An 18,893-nucleotide genomic window follows, 5' to 3' on the forward strand; every position below is an offset into this window, starting at 1 on the left:
GTCGAACTCGAAGCGTCGAATACGACGAGGACGAAAGCGTAACCACGATGTCGCAAAGTCGAACTCTCGATTTACCTGGACGATCAGGTGGACGATCGTCTCTTCGGTCGTTGGTCTTGGCGGAGCATATAGGTAAGGAACGATTCGATCTAGAAGAAAACAGGTTCGATAAAGTGGAAATAGAAACGAAATTCGTCGTTCGATCTGAAGCGCGAACCTTTGGTCGAGGAACTTCGACTACGACTAAACGTTTTGCTTGGTTTTCGTTAAACTTTTCGATTCGTTGGTCGAAGGAAATTCGTTCGTTCTTCGAAAAAGAGAACAAAGCTCGACCGAACGAACGACCTAGGCGAAATCGTTTTATCACTGAAAAACCAATTTATTTTCACTCGATCATTGACAATTATCGTTACAAGGGAGAGGGCGGTAATTACCCGTGATTAATTAATATCGGCATCGATCATCGCATACAGGACGACAGACGTGTTGTCGAAGGCAAGAAGAATAGAAACGAGAAAATTACAATAGCAGCGACTCGCATCGCGACGATCGCGATCCTGCGTCGAATCGATCGATCCGCGGATTAATCGGAAATTTCTCGGCTCCGTGTATCCGTTTATTAAAAATATCCACTAATTCGTATTGCCTGTGTATCTGTACACGCGTACGCGGCTGTCTCTCCGTGTATGCGCAAATGTATGCATGTACGTATATAGTGTATATAGGTGTGTTCCATTACTTTCAATCAGAGTAGAGCACAACACGATCGTTGATATTGTCCTCTCTATCTACGGGTTTAGACGCTTCTAGCACGTAATTCTCAAAATATACGATACTCTCGTGTTTCTCGTTTACAAAAGACTAGATTCATTCGTCCTAGAATTCCGAACGATTCTCTTTTCTTTCTATTCCTTTTTTTCTTCTTTCGTCTTTCTTTGTCTCTTTTTTCACTTTTTTTGGTCGGTTTCGCAGGTATTCTCGCCCGTCGAAGATCATCGCAGTTTCGTTCGACGCGCGTTGCGTACGCGTACGTATACATACTATACATATACATAGACCGAGTATAATAAGCTACGAGTTTCACGAAATCGTACAATTCTCGCGACGATCTACGACTAAGAGTCACGGATATCGTGTCGATCTAGTTCGTCGAAAGAAACGAGAAATATTCAGGATTTCGGTGAAAATTCTAAACCGAAGGAGTGTCCATTGCGAGACAACGGGATAATACGTATACGTACTTGACTTTCCATGACTTTTAGTTCTCGCGATGATTACACTTACTTTGCAGTGTAGCTCGTACGAACGGAATCTTGATAAACGTAAACGCACGATTATCGATAAGAACGAGGAAATTCTCATTTAAACGCGTTGTATATTTTATACGTATATCTTACTCGACGATCGTAATCGTAAATTGACCAACGATCGCGTACTTTGTACGATCTTGCCGATCGAAAGCTATTCGGTTGCACCGAAGTAACGTTGGTGTAAATTATTACAAAAAATTCAAGATACATAAATGGCGATAAAATAAGCATGATAAAAGTAAGTATGTACATGGTAACTGTAATATATGATCGAACAAAATATATCGCTAATATATATATATATATATATATATATATTTCTCTACGTGGTAAAGGTACCGTCGACTAAACGAGTATGACACTCCGTACTTGCATAAAATCAAACGCATGTATCGGCAATCGAATTCTCGAATCAGAGCCGTGCGATCTTTCTCCTCTTTGTTCGGTATTTAAATTTAATTAAATTCATCGAATTTATCAAATTTATCGTTTAGAACAACGTATTAATACGATAGTTACGCTATTAATAATTAATTACTAATACTATTTACCGCTTTAATTATTACCTTAGAAAAGGTATTGTCAATTATCACATAATTTATAACGGGTAAGAAGGATCACGAGTATAACAGTTGCGTATAAATTCGAGAATTCGTTCGTGATAAAATATCGTCGAAACAGCTTAAAAATCTTGCAAAATTGCCGATCGTTTTTCACCGTATTTATCGAAGACAGCGGGTAAAATGTTGATATTCCTCGGTGAAATGCAGGTATTCCGGCAAAAAAATATCGAATTACGGAATTATCGATGACAAACTAGTTGATAAATTAGCAACAAAGTTCTTATTCCGGCTAAATCTCTATGTATTGTGCGCTAAAAAACAAAGTTTTCTCTTTAACGTTTTTTAGTAGCCTGTGAACTCGATCTTACAACGAATAACGAAATACGACGTTTGCGTGTATAAAAGACAGTTGCCTCTTCGATATACGATTAATTACGGTAGTTCTAAACCGCAAGCGCGAAAAAGAAGAAAACGTAAGCGTAAAATATCTTGACAAAGGTACATTAATATTTTTAGTTTCGATTGGCAACACAGTTTCCTTTTACGTAAAGTAAAATGTGTACATATATATATATATAGATGGAAAACCTAAACGATTGGATTCGTAATATCTTAGAAAACTTCTTTCTTATCCACGCGTTCGAGTCGTCGAATATTTATGCTGTGTACGTATACATACACGTTTGAAGCTTTGTTCGTCGATCTGGAAACGATGATTCTCGATCTCGTGGTCTCGATTTCCCATTCTCATTGAAAACGAAACGCGGCGTAACAAGAATAAGTAACAGATAGGAAAAATTGAACAAAAAACGAGTTGAAAGTTCCGTGAAACGGTGGTGTTGCTAACGAAAAGAAAAATATTAAATCGTAAGAAACGAAAGCACGATCGTGACATTTGCGAGATCTATTTGAATAATCACCTTTACGATTTCCTTCGTTTCTGCGAGATCAAAATTGCGCGCACTAGCGATCATCCTTGTACGATACGAGATCTTTCCTCGATCGATACTCGATTGTTCAGACGTAATGGACATTTGGTTAGCAAAGTATTCGCGAAAAATCTCATATAACGGTAAAACAAATACTCGATACGATAAACGAAAGACGTAGCTACGCTACCCTTTTCGTCATTCGCTTAACTAGGCTAGAACGACAAGGCGCGTATTCCTCTTTATCACCCTTCCATCCTGTTTTTCTCTTTTGCAACTCGCGTTACGCCAAGATAATTTGTAGTATTATAATAGAAGTAATACGTCGACGGGATCGCGACTCGCTCGGACATATAGAACCTCGTGAATCGTTATACAAGCTACGAAGAAACTCTTTCGTTACGTCGATCGAAGATTGGTAAAAAATTCAGGAAGTTATAGAACTCGTTTGTAATAATAGAAATCGTCTGCGCGCTCGTTCGCGACTCGGAAGAAGATTTAGCCGAGAAAAGTTTCAACTTTTAATTGGAATCCGTCGAGGATAAATGTCTTAGGACGCGATCGAAAGAAATCGATGGTCAGATATGGCCACAAACAATTTTTCGTGTTCTTAATGGATAAAGAAAGGCGACCAACTGGTTCTTTTCCTAAGTCTCGAGTATTATTTCGAGGAAATAAAATTATCAACGGGCAAAATACAAGTATAAAAACACATCCACTCGGATCGTGTTAGAAAAGTTGTAAGAAATCAGACGTTCTTACGACTTTACGAATCTTACGAGTCCTCGAACGTCGCAGGATTCTTGCAACTACCTAAACCTCTTTGTTCCATCGACGACGATCGATTTATAGATCGCTGTAATTATTCGATTTAACGCGTCGTCGATCCTGCAACGAAAGTCGAACACTTTGAGAGAAATTTATTTCGATGGGCGCCAGACGATAGTTTTCAGAAGCACATAGACGTCGGTTATCTTCATTTTCTTTCTTCTTTCTTATCTTTTCGCTCGCGCGACATCTATACTTTCGGGGATCTACGATATCGAGAGAACGAAGAACATTCCGAGGCAATTAGAACTTTAAACACGGCGAGTTCTCGCATTGACTACCCATCGGAACGGGTGCGCTAAACGTTTACTAAAAATAGCTTATATAAAACATTTGTTTGGGAGAAATAGAACCTTCTACTTATCTTTTCTCTATCTCTTCCTTTTTACCCCTTTATATAATCGGCATTTACACTTTCGATCGCTTATTATAATAAAAATACTATATAGACGTGGACCTTGCACTTACGGATCACGACTTCTTTAATTTTCTTTTCTTTTTTTTTTTTTTTTAACTTTTCGTTCGATATAATCGTATTTTGAAATTAGTTTGCTCTGTCATCTCGTTTGTACTGCTCTAAATGTACTATACTTTCTTATCTTCTTTCTCTTTTTTTTTTTTCTTCTTTTTCTTTTGGGAAGACTTTAGTGACGAATGACGGTTGTACGCTTCCCTTTTTTCCTTTCTTCCTTTTTCTCTCTTTTTTTTTTTTTCTTCTTGAAGAAATAAGTCACGATCTGTTTTGCTCGCGCAGGTTCGAAGAGTCCTCTCTCGATAAGAGCGTAACTTCTACTCTTAAAATACGTTTTCAATAGGAAAAACATATATAGATATAAAAAATACGAGTAAAATCCTATAACGAGTAAAAAAAATAAACGAATAAACGATTTCCTAAAGTAGAACGAGAGAAAAAGAACGTCGAAACGAATTTACACGATCAGACCTTTTTTCCTTCGAATTGTCTCTCGCGAGCATATACATCGGACAGGACAATGGAATTTGTACTCGGTGACGCTCGGTCGTAATCAGCTATACGAACGACGATTCGATCGTCGTAATCGCAATGTCGAGGACACGATGGACGTGATTTTCGCGCGATAGAATACGTCGCTCGGAACAAAGATTATCGCGCGTACGGGCTTTTCTCGGATGCGAGCACTGGATCGCGAACCGAATCGGAAAAAACAGGCGCGACACAACGGAACGCTCGTTACGCGATAGAGAATTACCATTCGCTCTGCTACACGACTCCGGCAAGACGATACCGTATTTACAAATTGGTTGGCACTTTCTTCGGTCTGGAGAGTAGATCTGGCGGCGGGAATGCGATTGATTCCGATGCGTGGTCAACCGAGAGAATTTCGAGCGCGAACGCGGTTCGAACGAGGATACTCGAACGCTCGTTCGCGTGTTCCGTCTTTCGGCACTTTTTTAACTTTAAATTTGAATCTTCTCGAATTAGCAGATATTTTCGTGTATCTTGTTATCGTTGAAGTTGTCGTAACTTTTACCCGAAAGAAGAGATTTAATCGCACAGCTGAATGGAAATCGGAGTGAGAAACGTAGAAATTAGACAGAGTGACGACCGATGAAATATCGATTCTATACATCTTATTCTAGTGTTTGCACGCACACGCACACACGATAAATACAACGGTCAACGCGTATCAAAAAGACACGCGGTGCTACGTAGAGAAGGTGGCTATACTTTTCAAATAGAAAGTCAAATTCTAGGAAAACACCACTCGAAAACTTTTATCGAATTTTTACATAAATTTTCATTTAAATATTTTATCAGAAACCACTCTGTACAAGTTCGCTCGAAATCTTTCGGAAAACGACGGAGATATTTCACGCGACAGCCTCGATTCCGTCGAGAATCTCGAACGTTCGAGGCGTCTCGTTCCAAGCAATGTAAGAAATTTCAGTTTCTATGATACACACGTTACTACGAGTATGTACAACGACTACGAACAGTTAATTTCCACGTCGCCTACATCGCACGAACGATGATTTTATCATCATACTCTCTCTCTCTCTCTCTCTCCTTTCCCTCGTTAAATTTCTTATTTACGAAGTTGAACACAATTATCGAGAATCTTCGATCACGATAGATTCGGAAATAATAGCGATATACGCGTATCGTGTACTCGATTTCCTCTTCCAAGGAGTTCTCCTAAGATTCTTCTTTCTTCGTTCTCCTTGCTTATGCTTCTATCTTGTAACTTGACGTTGCGCGACTAACAGTTGCGTCGATCAGAGTTCGGTCGTGAAGAAAGATTCGGTAGGATCGAGGAGATGTTCGAATCGACGTGCACGAACGACGACGAAGCGGAGACGTTTTATGTGCGTTGTATAAAGTGGTCCAGTATCGCGTAACGAAGCATCGAATTTGCCCGCGTATACGTTCGAAATTGCAATCGACGTATTCGTGGCGGAGACGTGACCCCGATTCCACCGATTATGTTCAGCGTCGCTTCACCTACGTCTGAGGTAGAGTAATTCGGGAAAGAGAACGAAGCGGAGTGTCACCGTTGGATGACGCAGAGTAGCAGAGAAACCTTTGGCAGTATAACGTTCGCTCCTTTCTTCACCCGATTCCAAGTGTCCGCGATCGCATGGTCGCCGTTGCTCCCCTTTCATGCTCCGCCATTACTTTGCTCCTGGTATCTTGCTTAACACCTGCAAACGATTCGAACGTTCGAACGTTATTTCGCGTGGAAACTTTACGCGATCAACGAAACGAAATCAAGTACGATCAAAGGCGCGCCGCTTTGCGATCACGCCACTGTCACATCCGATACGTTAGATATTTTTTCGCCATTATTCTTGTCGATTTAACCGAAACGATAGAAAGATCGTCTCTAAATAGGGAAATTGATTGACTGAAATTTAAACTACGATCCTTAATCTCCAAATTCTCAAGCGCTCGTTAGAATATTTAGCAGAGTAAAGCGAGCGAGGATTAAGAGCGAACGTTGCGTCAACGCAGCATTTCGATCGCGATCTTTGTTCGGTTAACCGAAGATCGTAGATAACCGAACGGTTTAACGTACCTTTGGTTATTATCTTACGAACATTTTACGAAACAGCAACGATCGGAATACTCGCGACGGCACCGCGATGAATTATATCTTTGAAATCATTTTTTTGTTATTTCGTGTTTTAAAGTTGGCGCTGGTTCTATCGAAAACGGTAATTTCGATAGCGCGCGTTATCTGTATGCAGATAACCAGCGGGCCAGTGGCCTCTAGAACGTACTTTTGAAAGATCTACACCGGTCAGTGCTTGGACAGCTGGAGGTACTTGCCCCACAAGGCGCGTAATTTCACCGCTGGTCGTATCGCTTCCGCCCAGAAGCACGATTTCCTCTGTTCTCGCTAACGGCGCGGCCACCTCCGCGGCAATCTGCAAAAATATATATATCACAGTTGATAGTACGTTTGTTCGTACATACGCGGTACCAAGCATAGGATTTTTACTTTCTTTCTTTCGCTTAAGATCGAATTATCGTCGCGATCTCTTACCTTCGGCAAGGCGTTCAGAGCAATGTTGAGAATAGCAGCCTCGCCGTACTTCTTGTAGACGGCGGCTTTCATTCGCATACGTTCGGCTTCCGACATTCCAACCGCCTCCAGAGCCTGGGCCTCGGCTCCCCCGATCAAACGAATCCTCTCGGCTTCGGCTATGGCCGCGTTTACCGTTTGCGTTCTAAAAACCAAGAAAATTCGCATCGTCGTATCGTTGTCGTATTTTGATCATCCGCGTTTCGACGTTCGCGAGTCGTAGGCGTTTAAGGATATTTCGATACGAGTCAAAGTTACCTTTTCCCTTCGGCCACTTTGCCAATTTTGTAATGTTCAGCTTCCGCGGGTAATCTCACGGTGCTCTGAAGCTCGTGTTCCTTGCGACGTACCTCCTGTTCCTCTACTTCGATCTGTTTGCGCCTCTCCACGATCTCTATCTGAATCTCTTCGTTTCGTATCCGTTGCCTTATTTTCGCCGCTTGAAGCTCGTAAGCCAATTGCGCCTCCGCTTTCTATATATCGATCAAATCGGTTTTCATTCGAATTCGCGTCTAACTACGACCACAGAGAGGGTACGCTTCGTCCAAACCGCTACTTACCGCCGTGTTCACTTCTTGGTCGAAATTCGCTTTCTGTAACTGGAAGAGTCTCGCGTTGTCCTCGATCTTCGTGTCGGTATTGTACTTTATGTCCATCGCTGCTTTCTCGCATTCAGCTTCCTATCGATTCGCGCACGAAATAAAGTAAATACGTTTCCACTCTAGATAAATATACGGTATGCGGTACAACGGTATCGGACCGAACAACAGGTACATACGTGCAAGCGTGAGCGAGCTAACTTCTCGTGGAAAAACGAGAAAATATAGAATACAATTTTTTGAAATAGAGTAACGAATAAATTTGAACGTTTATCCTACTCGCGTCGCGTACCGGATCAATTTCGATTTCCATTTCGATTTCTCGATGATTTTCTAATACGTTGTCGGGGGCGCGATTAAACGATAAAACGTCGATCGGTTCCTAGTTTCCGAGATATTTCGTATTTATATTTTCTATTTATTTTATCCAATTATTTCTATTACGAATTGAACTTGCACCGAATTCGCGCGTATAAAGCTTCGACATCGTTGGGCATCTTCGACGCGAAGTTTCCTTGTAAGCGTCTAATTTTTCTCTAAGCTAGTCCACGGCTTCGTTCAGCGACTCTGTTGTCTGCGACTCTCTCTCTCTCTCTCTCTCTTTTTTAAGATACTGTACGCGATAATAAAAACGCAAGGTATCTCGCTGTTCACAGTCAAGGAGATCGCTCTTGTTTAAAAAAAAAAAAAAAAAAAAGACTGCCAAACAGACGAACGCAAAAGGGCACGGGCTAATTTCGAGTGGACACAGAATCTCTGAAACGGAGCTCGATCTAACCGTTTAAAGGGAAACGTTATTCGGAGGTTTTCTCGAAGACCAAGCGTCGAACGAACAAATTTTATCGCGTGTTTTCTTCTTATTTTTCCACAAGGGATACCTTATTACGGTCGCAACACGACCGATGTATGTACACGTAGGCGGTCGGATCTGGGTCGCACGCTCCTATATAGAGCTTTGCGTATGAACGTACCCGAATGCCAGCGTCGCGGTTCGCCTCGGCGACGCCAACGTCGGCGTCCCGTTTAACAGCCGCAGTTTGCGCTTTGCCAAGCGAAGCCAAGTATTGAACGTCGTCGTAGACGTCTTTTATCGTAAACGATAGAATTTCGATGCCCATGCGACCGACGTCTGGCGCGGCCACCTCTCTCACTAGCGTCGCGAATTGATCTCGATCTTTGTACACCTCCTCCACCGATAGCGTGCCTGAAAGTTTTTCCAATTTTTCCTCGTCGTTTCGATATCGTACGCATCTTACAAGATACTTTCGCCAGCTGTAAACTTTTTCCAATTTCATGCGCTGCGATATCGTTGTCCGTAAAACTGCGTAAGCTCAAAGTTCGCGTTCCACTTGCTCGAAACAGCCGAAGCATCTTTAACTACCGCGAAACGGTGCAAGGTATAGATACTCGATCGGCAAAGTACAAGATAGCTGCGCCGAAATTACCATTCCGTCGTGCCAGATGCGAAGACGACAGAGGGCCGTTATCGTTTCGAGAACGTTACAAATATTATGGCTATCGATTCGAAACGTCTGGCTGTTGTACAAAAGTTAAACTACGAGAAGTTAAAAGCGCGTATTCCAGAGATACTAGAATTTCGTCTTTTCGTTTTTCGCACAAATTACGATAGCATCTGTGAAAAAGCGCGAATACTTGAGCGGCAGAGTCGAAGATCTTCCATCTTTTAGCGCGATTGTCGCAAAAATTTACCTAGTATCGCACGAAGATGACCCTCTAGGGTAGATAGGATGGTCGATTTGATTTCGTAAACGCTCTTTCCTAGAAATTGTTCGCTGGCAGTGTGTAAAAGCTCGTCCGCCTTCATGATCTTGCACTGTGCTACTCCAGTGACGGTCAACGGCACACCTTGCGCGGTTTCTACGTTTTCGCAGACAGGGTTCAGTGTCATAACCTCGAGGGACAATCGCTGGACGTCGGTAACGAACCACCATGTGAAGGCGTAGCCACCGACGATCGTTCTCTTCTTCATGGACCCGCAACATCCTCCTAAAAACACAATCGAGAAGGAAATTTAGTTCGTCTTTGTATCGATGAAATCCAAACTTTGTCCATTCTTTTCAGGTATCCGACCTAGAAGACAACGATCATCAAATTGTAAATTTATTCAGTTCGAGCGAAATTTAAATAAATCGCGCTCGAATAATCCGTCGTTTAAGTCGAAATAATTCGATTACTTGTTATGGTACGTTTTGTAAATATCGCGGTAAATCCATGGTAGTAAACGAGAACGATCTCTGTAACCGTAGCAGACTGCCGATGTACGGCTGTACGGTGTTGCGTTTAACAGAAACGGAAATTGTTCGAATACCGAGTAATAGGCGTTGGCGTGCGCGAACCATCGTAAGTCGCTTAAAATTTCTTCTAAAAGCACGGTAATTACGACCGATGCGTATTTAAAAGTAGAAAGCATCGCGAACTTTAGGTAGAAAGTACGACTTATTACGTAGGGTGAATCATCGCGGTCGCGATAAACATCGTCTCCTTTTCGAATCGGATTACCTTTCGCGATAGAAACTTTGAAGAAAATAATAAACGGCGAGCACCGAGCAAGCGTTTGACGAGCCGAGCTCGTCGCGAGACTTGATTCCAATTTAAACGACTGTTTCCATCGGATGTCTATGAATCGTAAAAGCGGCTGTTTCATTGATCGCCCCGACCCCTTAAACGACGACGAGAAAAGCGACGGATTAAAATACGAGTTTAATGAAATTCGACCGAACGGGCGAACTTCTTCCACGTCGTTTGTCAGGATACAACGGATTCGATTTGTAATTCAACGATCGTTAAACGTAATGAGGATGTTGTTGCGACAGTAAGTAGGTCATTGTTGTACGGCAGCCGGTGGCGTTGCGTCGCCGACTTTTTACCGTAAGTCCATCGGGTGACGTCAAAGGTGATTCCTCGAACGCAGGATATCGCGTTCACCGCGAACGTGACGCGTAGCACGTAATCTACTATCTCGGAAATGAGAAAAGAAACGTTCGATAGCTTTCGAATCTCTTTGCCTCTGTTTTTCGCTACAGCTTACCTACGTACGCGGATATAGATCTTTCGTTTGCTTTCGAGCGGATAATAAATATAGGTCAGGGGAAAAAAGTTAACCTCGCGAAGAGTGGGACAAGCTCGGAAAGATAGCGATTAAACGAAATAACGTAAATAAATACCGATATTGCGCAAAGCGTGAGATTGGCAACGATCGAGGATCGTTAACGTCGCTCGCGTATGCTTGGAATACGTATCGAGAAATTTTCGTTCCCGTGTCACGGTGATTCAAATTCCGTTTACGGTACACTTTGGTGTTTCTAAATTCCATCGACGACGGTCCAGTCTCGCGGTCGTATCTTTTCTGGTTATTTACGCTAGAGCGCATCTCGAAGCAACCTCGAAATAGAGAAAATACTCGAAACGTTGATGTTGACGACATATTTCAAGGTCGTCGTTAGCCAACTTATTACGTTTATTCTCTGAAACCGTTAAAGTTCGTTTACGCCACACCAGCGTAAAATGTACGTTTCTAGAGCAGAATAACGCGATAGTTCGTACAACGTCGGAACAAGCTATCGAAAGTACGAGTCGTATTCGACGCGATATCTGGCCGTATAAGCGATACTCCATAGTTTTGTACGTATTTTTATTTTTCTTGGATGGAGAGGCGAGGCATTTTGCATCGCTGACCGAAGGAAGGAATATGTGGAACACACGGCTAGGACATGGAGAGTGATTCAACGTTTACCGAATTCCTCGGTGCAAACGTAAAGTTCCATTTCTACCGGGCGTAGACCAGAGGCGGAAGAGTACGTTAGGCGAAGATGCGCGTCGAGAAAGAGCGCGAGAAGGGGCGAAAGAGAGGTCGAAGAAGAGAAGGAGGCGGAGGACCGTTATGCGGCACGTTCGACTTCGAAAGGTTCGTAACTTGTTCTTGTATTCCGCTACTCGGATCTCGATGAATCTATCGTGTGAAAAGTAGCGACAGGAGCAAGGTCGCGGTCAGTGTTACACCGTCTTTTAACCGGTCGCTCGTCGTATATCGAAACCATGGATCTTCCAAATAGTTAGTGATTTTCGTCGAGTTTCGCGACAGTTAAAGTTCGAGTTGTCGTTGAAAGAAGAAATTAAAAGTTCGAAACCTTTGCCGTTATAATGGACTGCAACGCGCTCGCGTTACGGGCTTCACCGACGTTTCGACAGTTGTTTCATACACAAGTATTTGATCGTTCCTGTTCGATCGTTACGAAGAGCGCCGACCGAGTCTTTAACCCGTTTTGCCGAACTCGTTTCGAAATGACCGGAAAAAGTTCGTCGTTTCCGAAATTATCGATCTAACTTTGAAATATATCCTCGCAGAGGTTTTTTTTAGTATATCGAGTATTCGAAAAATCAAAGTCGGAAGTGAAAAAAAAAAAAAAGGAAGAAAAAGACGATGTAGCAACAAGAAAACTTCTTACGAAATCAGCGAATGAAGAAAGTCGGAGAATTCGTAAATCGTCGAGACACGTCGATCGCGATTAAAGAGCAAAGACCGCTTAGACCGTGGATTTACCGACTGCTACGATCTTTTAAGAATTGGAAAGAATCGATCAACTTTCGATCGTAATGGGTAACGCGAAATTGCGCGGATACTAGACGACTAAATATCGAAAGACCGGTAGTCGATGCAAGAAAGCGGTGACGCGACAAAAATCTTGTTTCTGGAGCACAAACTTGCAAGTGTATCGATTATTTAGAAGAAAAGAAGCTTCTAGATTCCACGCTATCCACCGTTCTTCGAGAAGTAGGTGAACAGGTACTGCTTTCCTTTTCAAACTCGTCAAAGTTTTATCGACATGCCGAGATTTAAAAATTTCGTACACGGTGCAATTATCCAGCGTGTGGTAATACGTACGAACGGCAAACGACGATTCCGTGTGAAAAATAACCGAAGAGCGCAGCATAGCATTTCCTTTTTACGTGAGTTTTTTATGCCTGATCTTTGCTGACTATTTGTTCCTGGCGCGTGATTCATCGATTATCATATACGAAACCTCGAGCGTTTAGGAATAACTCGGAATACAAAAGACTCGAGGGACTTTGTTATACCACGCAAGTCATAAAGATTCCTTCGGTGGATTTGACCTCGATTAGCACGTGGTTTGTACAATTTAACCAACTGTCAATTCCGACCGAGCGGATCGTCCGAGTTTCCAATTCATCATAGGTCCTGTCAACGATCGTGTAACTTTGGTTAAACGCTATTCGGACAAACGAATAACCGGCCGTTGACTGACCGGCTGATCGGAGACAAACGCATACCTATATCCCGAAAGCTGCTTTTTCGTTATCGAAGAAATTCTCAAGACACGTTCGAGTCGTCGGTTTCGCCCGTTTTCGCCCGTTTTCGCCCGTTTTCGCGAGATTTTGCGCACGATCGCGCTATGTTTCGACAATAGGGTGTACGTGAGGATTTCCGCCACCGCGCTGACCGCGTTAGTGCAGAATTACTTAACAGCTGAAAGTTTCACGTGTCATTGATATTCCTCTCGTACGCACTCGACCCACGTGTGTAGTTGCCTCGCACTTTTCTTCGACCGATTTCTACGCGGCTGTGGATTGACTTCGATTCGACAGTATCGGGGGACAGGTCGACCAAGCCGGTCATCCCTGTGAATAACCGTGAGAATACAGTCCCGATTCTGTAGCGGTCGTTTCGTTGATAACAAATACCGTGGTCGAAAATCGCGATACCGACACGAGTAGGTTGGATTTTTCATTTATCTTTAATTAAACAGTAGACGATCGGCAGTAAATCGATCGATGAAACTTATTCGAAAGTGATAGTTGCCGAGCGTACCGTAGATCCGAAAGCAACTTTGTAGAGATAAATAGAAAAACGAGTTACAGCGTTGAATAAATCTGATTTGATATTTAGATCGAAGTCGTAGCGACTCTTGATAAATTACGAAATATTTAGAAATGAGGTTTGCCTTTTCACCTTAATATAGAAACGAACGAACTCGCCGACGATCTAACGTCGCGAAACTTGGTGTTACAGACGATCGATAGAACATGGGCATCGAAAGCGTTTTAACGGGAGGTTTGACCTCCGCATCCAGCGGACTATCGTGGTTCTTCCCGGTGCTCGCAGCGGCTCTCGTCTACTTCGAGTACGAAGTGATGGACAACGAAGCGCCACCGATTAATATACCTTCGGAAGTACTGCTGCCATCGTACGACTTTATCGTTATCGGATCTGGTTCCGCGGGTATGTTTTTCCTCGTCGATCGATATTACATTTTTTTTATCCCGACTCTTTTTACGTTTACAGCCATCGGAACGTAAAAGTCTAGATACCGTTTCGTAGGAATATAAAACGTCGTAAAATAAAAACGTTGGCTCGAGGAATTTTGTCGACACGTTAAGACGCATATCGTTAAAACGCGATACGCTTTATTCGCTTTCCTTAGTGAAGAAAATTTGACTATCCTTGTTGAATTTTTATTTAAAAAGCAAGCAAAAGAGAGTATCTGTATGGAAGCGTAGAAATAGTAGGATTAATATCGTATTAACGTCAATAATGTCCTGGTATTTCGTTGGCGTTGGAAGAATTAGAGATTCCGTTAATTCCGATGTAATTTTATTCGCCGATTTTTGTTTAAATTTCTTTCAGAGATACATCGACGATAATTATATCGACGTGAAAGTATAAATTAATAACGTAGCGGCAAAATGTATTTCTAGTTTCTTTGGTAACGCAGATGCACAAAATTTGATAGGTATACGTAGATAGATTTGATAGAGGCTATTTTCTGGAAATTCTCTGTCAGCCAGCGAGATGAAATAAAAATTAAACGTTATTATCGTCTCGTAATAAATGCTAATACGATGACGCGATTAATCCTTCAAATTCGAACGAAAAGCTACGTTTGAAGATTTTTTTCTGTAATTAAAACTCGAATCGTTAACGCGATGTTCTTTTCGCTTTGTCCTCCAACTTTCCAGTTCGCATTTTTACGAAAGCTTTCTCGATCCACGTTCTTCCACTTCCTGTAAGATCTTGCATTTCACGGGTGACAGGTTCTTATCCGGTCTACAGCTTCGTCGGTCTTGTTTCAGGAAATGTTTCGCGAGTTTAACGGCGTTTCGTTCATTTTCTTTATATTTGCTTAGCGTCTCCCGATAGATTTCGCTCGCGTTTCTTAGCGTTTCGAATATACCTTCGAGGAAAGTTTCCTTTAACGATATCTCGATTCTACTCTCTGCTATTTCGTTTCTCTTTAACAAAACTTAGATCGTTGGATCGTCGTCGAAGCTTCTTTCAAGCAACCTCCCTAACGAGATTCGAATTTACGTAATTTATTATTTTTCAAACGTACGTCTCGCGTAAATTATTTTCACTGCGAATTTTCGTTAACTAGGCTCGCGTCACGATCCGATTTCGTAAATCTTCGTTAAGTTCTCGTAAACTTTGGCTGCAGGAGCCGTGGTAGCGAGTCGCCTGTCGGAAATAGAAAATTGGAACGTGCTCCTTCTAGAAGCTGGTGGTGATGAAACGGAAATCTCCGACGTTCCTCTTCTCGCCGGTTATCTGCAGCTCAGTCAATTAGACTGGCAGTACAAAACGGAACCCAACGGAGAAGCCTGTCTAGGTAAACGATATATTGACAGATTGATTATTTCGAGTTAGCAGATTTTAAAACTGCGGTTCTTTATGTATTCTTGCACAATTGAAATAACCAAGGGTGCAAAGGTTCGCAGAATGTGAATATAATATGCAAAAATATAGAAAATATTCAAAATAGAGTACGTATTGTAACGTTTGATAGACCAACGAACGAACGGATTAACGAACGAATCCGATTTATTTTCAATTTCTTTAATTACGTTCGTACGAATATAAAAATGCATAAATATCCGCAGTGTAATTCATCTACGGACAATCGCAAGAACGATCATCGAGATATCTTGGAAAATTTGTATTCCATATATCGATTTTTTGTTTCATTTCTTTTTTTTTTTTTTTTGTCGCAACCACAGCGATGGAAGAGGGTCGCTGTAACTGGCCACGTGGGAAAGTGATCGGAGGCAGTAGCGTGCTCAACTACATGCTCTATCTTCGCGGCAACAAAAAAGACTATGACATATGGGAGCAGCTAGGCAATCCAGGCTGGTCTGCCAGGGACGCTCTCTATTATTTCAAAAAATCGGAGGACAACCAAAATCCCTATTTGGCCCGAACGCCGTATCATTCGACCGGGGGTTATCTAACCGTTCAAGAAGCACCGTGGCACACCCCGTTGGCCGCGGCGTTCGTTCAAGCAGGCCAAGAAATGGGCTACGAGAACAGAGATATTAACGGGGAACATCAAACCGGCTTTATGATCGCTCAGGGAACCATCAGACGCGGCAGTCGATGCTCCACGGCGAAGGCCTTCCTGCGACCAGCCAGGCTGCGCAAGAACTTACACGTCGCTATGCACGCGCAGGTCACCAAGATTTTAATAGACGCGAAATCGAGGAGGACTTACGGCGTGGAATTCGTCAGGGACGACAAGATGTTCCGTATTCGCGCTAAAAAGGAAGTGATCGTTTCCGGAGGTGCTATCAATAGCCCGCAATTGCTGATGTTGTCGGGAATCGGACCTAGAGATCACCTGCTACGACACGGGATACCGGTGATTCAGGATTTAAAAGTGGGCGAGAATCTGCAAGACCATGTCGGTTTGGGAGGTTTGACGTTCATGGTGAATCAACAGGTTTCGATGGTGGAGAAGAGGTTGCACAGCGTTCAAGCTGTGATGCAGTACGCCGTCTTTGGAGACGGTCCTCTGACCGTGCTGGGCGGTGTCGAAGGCCTAGGCTTCGTCAATACGAAGTACGTGAACGCCTCCGACGATTTCCCGGACATAGAACTTCATTTCGTATCAGGATCGACGAACTCCGACGGTGGTAGGCACATCAGAAAGGTTCACGGATTGACGAAAAGATTCTACGACGCTGTATTCGGGCCCATCAGCGATAAGGACGTGTGGAGCGTGATTCCTATGCTTTTAAGGCCAAAAAGCAAAGGCGTTATCAAGCTTCGAAGTAAAAATCCTTTCGACCATCCTTTGATTTATCCGAACTACTTCAAGGAACCGGAAGATATCGCGACACTGGTCGAAGGAGTCAAAATAGCAATCGCCCTGAGTAGAACCGCTTCGTTCAGACGCTTCGGAAGCGAACTAAATTCGAAACAATTTCCTGGCTGCAAACACATTCCTATGTACAGCGACCCGTACTGGGAATGTATGATCAGGCACTATTCCGCCACCATCTATCATCCCGTGGGCACTTGCAAGATGGGTCCTTACTGGGATCCCGAGGCTGTGGTAGATCCTCAGCTTCGAGTTTACGGAGTTACCGGACTCAGAGTCATCGACGCGTCTATAATGCCGAATTTAGTTAGCGGTAACACCAATGCGCCGATTATCATGATCGGCGAGAAGGGTTCCGACATGATAAAAGAATTCTGGTTGAAGAGAAGAGGCCGAGGGTGAACATCGCGGTTCTCGTAGACTAATTTAAAGCGATCGTTTAAAGCGTCGGTGATACGCGATAAAAACGTTACCTCGAATCTTGCGTATCCCTGTACAGCCACGGTACGGATTAACCGCGTCGTTGATTTAAGATGCGAATAAAATAATTACTACGACTGCGTCGACGGTGGTACAAAGTTACACCAAGTTTTCGAGTACATGTAACGCGTAAGTGTCGACGCACGTTTTGCTGCTAAAGTAATAATATTCGTTGATCTTTCCCGACGAACTTGTACCATTTATGTACAGCGAAAGTTAATACAGCGGCATTCTACTTATTCCTCGAGTTATCGAGAGACAAACCTCAAGGATCGTACAGCGATTGAACCTTTGGTTTTTCGTTCGTGCGTTATCGTATCGTCATTGTAATTCAAAGTGTAAGCAAAGCAGCATAAAGGATGACAAAAGCGTACAAATAACAAAATCGTCGAAAGGAAAAGAGTTATTAACGACGTTGGTTACTCTCTTTTGAAATTGTCCTTGCTTTGATCTTTAAATGTACATAGTTTGCGATATACCTGATAGAACGTAGCCAATTTTTTTAACGGCGCGGCAAAATGTAAATTTTTCTTTTTAATGTAAATACTACGTATAGATTTATCATATCGACACGAATAAAAGAAATCGAATTCTCGTTGCTTGTTTCGTAAATAATACGAATTATTTCCTTGTCCAGTTGTTTTCATTGTTGAAATGATTTTTGTACAGAGTTCCTTCCCGTCTCCCGTTCTAGATATTAGACGTGTCGTAGACCAACTAAAGCTCGGACAGAATCGTTATCGATGACAACGGTTGTACGCCTTTAAAATATAGGCTAGCGTATTTAAAATAGCGACTAACAACGGTGAGGTGAAGTCTTCTTTATCACCGTGCTCCGGACTGCTTCCGGAACGTCTTCGGACGTAACGTTCCAAAACTGGTCTAAAAATACCGCGAAAGTCGATATTCTTGCGTCGAGAACCGGGCCATACGTGACGATACATTTCCTTTCAATCCCATTGGGAGTGATTCGATCAAATTGGTTCTATTTTTTTAAGCAAATATACGATTTCTTACGAAAGAGAGATTGGAAAATTGATTTTTACTTTTGACGACGATCGGTCAGCGTGCGCCCTGCGCAAAACGCTCTGGTTTCGAACGTTCGGAGAAGAAGGCAGATATCAGACGCTCGTCAACCTTCAACCAGTTCAGACATTCTCGTACGACGCAGATATTGTTCGATCATCGGACACTTTGGACACCCTTCGATCCTCGTACGAGACGGATGATCTTAAATACTTACATTTTCAAGGTACTCGTCGATTAGATATTCGCGATATTTACAAATATTCGATTCGAAGCAAATATATTCACTTCGGTCATTTCCTTTATATCGATTCCTTACACATTCGTACATCGCAGCTGATAACTTCAGTTATTACTTATTAGCATAACGTTCGTATCGACGCTGATTAGCGGGTTACCGGAGATTGACACGTTCTTGCGGTCTTTACGTGTATCCGCGGTGTACACCGAGTACCGCTAAT

At 42.7% G+C, this 18,893-nt stretch overlaps 2 protein-coding genes across 3 annotated transcripts in view; one reads left to right on the forward strand and one right to left on the reverse strand.

Moving 5' to 3' along the window:
* Positions 1-942: 942 nt before the first annotated feature.
* LOC117237607 (flotillin-2) overlaps positions 943-18,893 on the reverse strand; it is a 91,917-nt gene continuing 73,966 nt past the window's right edge. The window contains exons 2-8 of the mRNA XM_033501746.1: positions 9,506-9,802; positions 8,767-8,999; positions 7,757-7,876; positions 7,455-7,669; positions 7,158-7,341; positions 6,892-7,038; positions 943-6,312 (exon numbers count right to left, since the gene is read on the reverse strand). Coding sequence (XP_033357637.1) covers positions 6,283-6,312; positions 6,892-7,038; positions 7,158-7,341; positions 7,455-7,669; positions 7,757-7,876; positions 8,767-8,999; positions 9,506-9,802 — 1,226 coding nt within the window. The 3' untranslated portion in view covers positions 943-6,282. The remainder of the gene's footprint in view (positions 6,313-6,891; positions 7,039-7,157; positions 7,342-7,454; positions 7,670-7,756; positions 7,877-8,766; positions 9,000-9,505; positions 9,803-18,893) is intronic.
* LOC117237604 (glucose dehydrogenase [FAD, quinone]) lies at positions 11,435-18,001 on the forward strand. Of its 2 annotated transcripts, none has more exons than XM_033501744.1 (4): positions 11,435-11,720; positions 13,845-14,054; positions 15,268-15,438; positions 15,827-18,001. In XM_033501744.1, the coding sequence occupies exons 2-4, from the start codon at positions 13,859-13,861 to the stop codon at positions 17,326-17,328; spliced, it is 1,869 nt and encodes a 622-aa protein (XP_033357635.1). In that variant the 5' UTR covers positions 11,435-11,720; positions 13,845-13,858; the 3' UTR covers positions 17,329-18,001. The 2 variants fall into 2 exon arrangements, with proteins under 2 accessions (XP_033357635.1, XP_033357634.1); XM_033501743.1 differs by lacking the exon at positions 11,435-11,720 and adding an exon at positions 12,222-12,599.

The sequence above is a fragment of the Bombus vosnesenskii genome, unplaced genomic scaffold (assembly GCF_011952255.1).
Source record: "Bombus vosnesenskii isolate JDL3184/JDL3185 unplaced genomic scaffold, Bvos_JDL3184-5_v1.1 scf7180000013383, whole genome shotgun sequence".
Taxonomy (NCBI): domain Eukaryota; kingdom Metazoa; phylum Arthropoda; class Insecta; order Hymenoptera; family Apidae; genus Bombus; species Bombus vosnesenskii.

Excerpts from the sequence above, each read along its gene's own strand:
- LOC117237604 (XM_033501744.1), top strand. The coding sequence starts at position 13,859 with ATGGGCATCGAAAGCGTTTTAACGGGAGGTTTGACCTCCGCATCCAGC. Across the intron at positions 14,055-15,267 it reads TATCGGATCTGGTTCCGCGG|GAGCCGTGGTAGCGAGTCGC; the intron begins GTATGTTTTTCC and ends CTTTGGCTGCAG. Across the intron at positions 15,439-15,826 it reads CAACGGAGAAGCCTGTCTAG|CGATGGAAGAGGGTCGCTGT; the intron begins GTAAACGATATA and ends TCGCAACCACAG.